The sequence below is a fragment of the Oncorhynchus mykiss genome, chromosome 9 (genome assembly GCF_057628025.1).
Source record: "Oncorhynchus mykiss isolate SJ-2025 chromosome 9, ASM5762802v1, whole genome shotgun sequence".
Classification (NCBI taxonomy): domain Eukaryota; kingdom Metazoa; phylum Chordata; class Actinopteri; order Salmoniformes; family Salmonidae; genus Oncorhynchus; species Oncorhynchus mykiss.
In genome coordinates, this window is record NC_143030.1 from 22,301,382 (window position 1) to 22,308,431 (window position 7,050).

Below are 7,050 nucleotides of genomic sequence, written 5' to 3' on the forward strand. Positions count from 1 at the left end.
TATTAGAGTTTATTATTATAAAAAAAAACAAACATACAGCGAACAAGGGATCCTCTATCAGAGAATTTCTATTCATTAAAAGCACAAGTAAAAGGTTTGAATGCATTACAGGATAATCATATAACTCTAACATATAGACATTGTCAAAATGACATACATTTCAGTTATTAACAGTCCTTTTATTACAAAGAGTAAACTGGTTCTGCTTGGAGTCTTTGTGACAGTGGTGATACTGTGTTTCTCACTCCTGCTGAAGGTACCTGACCTCAGAGTACACTGCATCCTCTCTGCTGGTCTTCCCTCTTGTTCTTCCGGAGGGAGAAGAGTTCTTCTTGGGAGTGAAACTCACAGCAGCATAGTTCAACATGTCACCGTCTTGATTCTGTGAGAGGTGAAACCATGGCAAAATGCATTATGATGCTAGTATGAACTGCTATATGACATGTTATTTTCTCCTCTAGAGAAGACCTGTCAAACACACTGTACACCCACTAAATGACCTTGCAGTCAGTGGAACAGTGACAGAGAGAAAGTCCATGGAAATAAGTAACAACCATCACGAAGAAAAGTTACATCTAGTACAGTGATCTATTACTTCCAAGCTGAATACTAGTTGTAAGGAAACCTAAATGGACAGTTGTAAAGAGACACTTATGTAAAAAAGGAGAATATATGCATGAACTTTTTTGAATTTACCTGATTCCCCTGGGATGTTGGACCTTCTTTCCTCCCTTCGGAGATTGAAACAGAGGAAGGCAATTTATTATTTTTAAGACAATACATTTTCCTACCTCATGTAGTTAATCGACAATGCTTATAAGTTAGATATTAAATTGCCGTTGACAGACTTGACATTTTATACATATACATGAAACAGACACGATATAAAGTAAAATAATTACCTCTGTGATGTCTGTTCAGATTCTTGTAAAGTGCCCAGGCAAGCAGAAGAGTCACTGTCCCAAGAACGATGTTGGACACGACCAAGGCAAGAACAGTAGGACTTAGATCAAATGGAGAATAATGCTCTGGAACTGTGAAAAGGTATCAGTAGATTCATATTGTATTCATGAACGCTTAGGTAAAATATGATACTAGTAAACTAGTCAATTTCAGTAAAGTAAAATTCCCCATTGTAGAGACAAACACTTTTTACCAAATACATTGTGCCAAAATAAAGGTCCTGCTAAAACTAAGGATACCGTGTTATAGGGGCATGAATTGGTTGAAACAAAAAGCAGTCATTTTGAGCTATGTGGCATACATTAAAATGTATTTGTGGCAATGTATGGCAGAGGAAATTGGAATTACCTTGAATGTCCAGCTTGGTCCCGTTCCCAAACAGTATCTCCCCACATAAGGCCACAGCACAGTAGTACGTCCCAGCATCAGAGAGGCTGAGGTTCCTCTTGGGGAGGTTGAAGACACAGCTCTGTGTAGGAGACCCAGCCTCAGGGCTCTTCTCACACTGGTCACTCCTGTCTCCATGGCTGTAAATGATTCCTGGAGGGGATTCTCCTGAGCCACGTCTGAACCAATAGACACGGTGTTCTCCAGCACAGGTCTCAGTGTGTATTGTACAGTTCAGAGTCACAACGTCTCCTGGCTGGACTGACTCAGACACAGATTGCTGGAGTATAGGCATGTTTCTGGACCCTGACAAAAAGTTAAACTAACCCATTAATTTCTAGATTATCACGGTAGCGACTATTTTAATTTATCATTTGTTAAATTAAGATCTCATCTGATTAACATAATAGCACATTTTTACACCGTATATCTGTAAATTCAGATTTAAAACAAAAACTTTCTACGTACCTTCTACAATGAGAATAACTCCTTTTCCAAACTCCACCCTATTGGTATAAGCATTTCCACAGTAGTAAGTGCCGGAATCAGAGAGTTGCATGTCTGAGATCCTTAGGTGATTCTTTTTTGGGCCATTTTGCACTGAGAAGCGAGAGTTATCCTTAAACTCATGGTAGAATGTTGCATTCCTGTCATACTTATAATGAACGGTTGAGAAGAGCTGAAGTTTATCTCCCAAGTTTTGCTTGTACCAGGAGAAATGCATGGCCATGTCGCCTTCATAGAAGCAACGCAAAATCATTGTGTCTCCAATTTTGGCTGACTTGAGACCACTCTCCTGACGTATGGATAAAGATTCAATCCCAGCTACCCCATGAACTAGAGAACATAAACATATATTAGCTGTTACATATCTCAAATACAACTTTGGATTCTCAAAGTGTCTATAAAATAGTAATTGGAAACCTTGTGTCTCCAAATCATCACATAAGCAGTGAATAATTAAAGATGGACTTACCCATCTCTACGAGAAGTGGAAATATTAGACACAGTGCGATCATCTTTAAAGTTGTCAGCTCTTCACAACTTGGGTCTTGAGTGGAAAGAGTCCACCCATGTAGACAACACTTCAACAATGGAGTTACAGGTGATTGGTCGAACTGGACCGCATCATATTTGTTGACGACTCATTCGAGACTATGGTCTTTAACTGTGTATTTTACAGTTCAGAGTTTCCTAGCTGGACTTATAGGTATATAATCATTGACGTTTGGCATCAAATATTCTTTATTACTGCAGCTACTGTTGTCTAAGAGACACATAGTGTGAGTGACTTTGATGGTATGACACTCTCATCCTCTAGGGCTTCTATCACCACACAGTCACTTCACCTCCCCAAAAACATATATGGAAAAAACACAGCAAACACAATACAGTAGTCTTCTTTTAGTGATCTCTCATTCAGGATTTACACTCAATTGTATGGATATAAATTCCTCTCATTATATTGTTATTAATGACACAGATTGTTCTAGGCCTAGTTGATAATGATACGTTACATTTAACACTGTGGGTTGTGTTTGACTAAGAACTTCTGATCTCTAGGTCAAAGGACATTTTTTTCACATATTTCAGTCCAATATATGTACATACATAAGCTGCCCCATCAACAGAGTTGGTTAACTGTTGTTAAAATGGTCAACTTGAAGTGCAAGTATTGTAGCCTACAGTATGAGAGAACTAAGAGTTCTGAGATATCCGGCTGAAAACCACAGAAAGAGAGAAACAGTGAGAGCGAGAGCGATGCAGCTTAAGCCACACCCTCTTCAACATACAGTGGGGGGAACAAGTATTTGATACACTGCTGATTTTGCAGGTTTTCCTACTTACAAAGCATGTAGAGGTCTGTAATTTTTATCATAGGTACACTTCAACTGTGAGAGACGGAATCTAAAACAAAAATCCAGAAATCACATTGTATGATTTTTAAGTAATTAATCAGGGGGACGCAGAACGCGTCCCAGGTGTAGCTGGCAGACACCCTTCAGAAACTACGACACAAGGGGGTGACTGTTCAGCTTGTGGCCATCCACTAGGTCATGAGAAGCTGAAATGAAGGCCATGTACACTTTAGTAGTGGTGACTGTCTTGCCCATGTCCAGATGGAACTGGAGAAATCGGAGAAGAAGGACAGGGCTGGTAACTGGGTCTGTCTAGCGTCACACTGAGAGGCGAATAGGCTCCATCTGAGAACATAAAGTGAGCGGGTGGATAGGGCACTCACATTTCTTAGAGAGTCATGAATAGCTGCGTCTAGCTCCTGAGAGATGGACTCGCCATACCCACAACAGTTATTCGCCATACCCACAGCTGAAGGGAAGCTGGGTTGGGAGGCCAAATCTGGCGGTCCAACTGCAACAGGAGGTCTGACCTGGTTGGAAGAGGGTCCAGGGGATCCCCACACCACCCAAAGGAGCTCAGAGAACCAAGGTCTGCCTGGCCATCTTGACGCTACTTGTAGGACCCTGTGGTGTCAGTGCTTGACCCTGTGAGATCAGAGGCAATGGGGGGGAAAGCGTACATCAACCCTTCCGGCCACTCTTGGGACAGAGCATCCAGCCAAGATTGCCCCCTAAACCCCTGAGAGAAAACCACATCTGGCAGTGGGTGGTCTCTTGTGAGGCAAACAGGTCCACCTGGGAATTCCCAAATCTAGACCAAATCTGGTGGAGGCGCCACACCCCTGGAAGAGGACCTGGAGTGGAGGTGTGTAGCATGGTTTGTAACACCCCGCACATGGATGGTCCTGAGGGAAGCCAAGCGGGGTAGAGCCCACCTGAAGGCAACGCAGTGATCTTGTGCCCCTTTAGTGATTTATGTGATACACCGTGGAGGTGTTGTCTGTTCTCACAAGCACATGTCTGTCCAGAATGTGAGGGAGAAGGGCTATGAGCTTAAGGTGAACAGCTTTGAGCTCTAACACATTGATGTGTTCAGAGCGCCAAGGGGGCTCCCACACCCTTCTCACCTACTTGCCTTCCTTGACAGGCCCCCAGCCTCAGGGAGATTCCCCAGAGGAACCCCCTGAGTTAAGAGAATCCTTTCTCTCCAGGGACGGAGTGTCAGAAGGCACGTGTTCGTCACTTTGAGCTTCACCCTTTTGTCTGTTTTGGGGTGAAGGTAGAATGCATTGAACCATCTCGGGGCTCTGAGGCCTAGCGGAACCATGGTCGTTGCTGCTGTTATCATCCCTAAAAGGCTTTGAAACAGTGGAGCAACAAGATGTTTGCCGAGGCGGAAACAGTCAAGGAGGTTCAGGATCTTGGGGTGAGGGACGCTGTCATGGTTAGGGAATTGAGAGATAGACCCATGAAAGCAGTCTGCAGTCTGCGCTTCAGATTGCTCTTATCCAAGTTCACTTTTATGGCCAGGTGCTAGATGCGAGACATCATCCTCTCGGTCTCCATTATCAGACACCTGTGAGATGGAGCACAAATCAGACAGTCCTCCAAGTAGGTGAGTATCTTCAGGTCTGCTAATTGGTGAGGAGCCAGAGCTTCTGAGACAAAACGTGTGAACCATTTGGCCAGGGACAGGCCAAATGTTAGGATGTTGAACTGGTAGGCCTGTCCAAAAAAATGCGAATCACAGGAGGGGTCAGTGATCTGGCCATATCGGGATATGAAAGTAGGCGTCCTTGAGGTCTAGAGAAGTGAACCACTCCTGGTTTTATGGACTGAAAGATGTGGGTCGTGTGCAACATCTTGAAAGGCAGTGCCTTCAGACAACATTTCAAGCATCTGAGGTAGAGGATGGGACGATAGCCCCCGTCCTTCTTGGGAACTAGAAAATATGTTGTGAAGATTGTTGTGTAAACTCTGGCTTTGGTTCAGGTCTGTGACCTTGGTCATTGAGACGACTGAAAAGGGAAGGGGAGGCCGTCGAAATTGGAGCCTGTACCTTTGGATACTGTTGCCAGTATCCAGGGGTCTTACACCACCCCTTCCCCAGCAGCCAAGAGGATGCTGAGGTGGGCTGTCGATGGCCGGCCCCGCACCCCGAGGCCTGACCACCCTTTCGTCCTCGGCCCTTGGGGGGACGCTTCTTATAAGGCACAGGACAAGAGACGGTATGGAGCTGGTTGCCTGGAGCCGCTGTCAGGAGGGCGAGGATCTGAGTTTGGACACCTGCCTCAAGACCACGACTCCTGTCTTGACCATTGGGTCTGTTGTGGCAGCAGGGAACTGTGCTGGAAGGTCTCTCTAGTAACACATGAGTGTTCTGCCTTGTCAAAAACCTCCTGAAATTTGGGGTGGAAGATCTGGCTTGGTAGGACTGTTAGGTTGATGAACTGATTCCAAAACTGGACTCCTGGTCCTCTGAGCTCATTGTCTTCCATAGGGCATCCAAGAGAATGGCTAAGGCATTTCCCATTCAGGCTGCACGATCTGCAACATTGTAAGTGTGGCACACCAGCTGGTCAGTTTTGTCACACGCCTTCCAAAGGCAGCGCTGCTTGGGGGTTACGTGCTCCGGTTTAAGACCGCCATGTATTGTTCAACGGGAGTCATGTAACCCATCCAGTCTGGGGAACGTAATTCATCTTGATTCATCTTGATGACATCTTGTAGCCCTACTACTACTCTGGACCCTACTCTTGGGCTGTTGCGGTGACCATATTACTGCCACACCGGCAGTCATGAGTCATAATGGCCTGGCACTCAGGTCCTAACGGCCTGGTACTCATGGCTTTATTGTCCCTCTTACAACTCTGACATCAAATCCCATCAAACAAAATCCCATCAAAACTGTATAATGCTTTTAAAACACCTCAATGTGATGATCAATTTGAGGAAACAGTGCAAAACATGGTTGTTGTGGATGTTGTTTCAAAGCATAACACAACGAAATGGACAGCGCTTTCTAAGTTGAAGATTAAGTCAAAACCCCAATAAACATATTAGAGTTTATGCAAGCCTGAAAAAAACTGAATTAAAAGGATAATTGTGCTGTTATACAATACATAGCCCCCTGCATATTACGCATTGCAGAAAAACATCAAACGAAACTGATTTATTGAAGATGTCTTTAGTATATTAGTGATTTTTTAAATATTTTCATAATTAATTGTGTGAAACATTAACTTATCTATACAGAAAACCACCATGTGTTTCCATATCCTCCTCTCTCTCCTTTATTCCTTTCTTGAGCGTGCAGAGGGGCACGAATGAGCATGCTCCTCAACCAGCGGTGGATGCATGGGGTGAAATACAGTTGAAGTCGGAAGTTTACACTTAGATTGTAGTCATAAAAATGAGTTTTTCAACCACTCCACACATTTCTTGTTAACAAACTGTAGTCTTGGCAAGTCAGATAGGACATCTACTTAGTGCATGACACAAGTAATTTTTCCAACAATTGTTTACAGACAGATTATTTTACTGTATCACAATTCCAGTGGGTCAGACGTTTACATACACTAAGCTGACTGTGCCTTTAAACAGCTTGGAAAATTCCAGAAAATGATGTCATGGCTTTAGAAGCTTCTGATTTACATCATTTGAGTCAATTGGAGGTGTACCTGTGGATGTATTTCAAGGCCTACCTTGAAACTCAGTGCCTCTTTGCTTGACATCATGGGAAAATCAAAAGAAATCAGAGACGTCTGGTTCATCCTTTGGAGCAATTTCCAAACGCCTGAAGGTACCATGTTCATCTGTACAAGCAATAGTACACCATGGG

At 43.8% G+C, this 7,050-nt stretch overlaps 1 protein-coding gene across 1 annotated transcript; it reads right to left on the reverse strand.

The window, feature by feature from the left end:
• Positions 1 to 162: 162 nt before the first annotated feature.
• Positions 163 to 2,410, reverse strand: LOC110531677 (uncharacterized). The gene is made up of 6 exons (XM_021614998.3): positions 2,327 to 2,410; positions 1,819 to 2,187; positions 1,312 to 1,656; positions 903 to 1,034; positions 697 to 731; positions 163 to 382 (listed from the first exon to the last, which is right to left on the reverse strand). Exons 1-6 carry the CDS (start codon positions 2,367 to 2,369, stop codon positions 242 to 244), a joined length of 1,065 nt encoding a protein of 354 aa, XP_021470673.3. The 5' UTR covers positions 2,370 to 2,410; the 3' UTR covers positions 163 to 241.
• Positions 2,411 to 7,050: the final 4,640 nt, after the last annotated feature.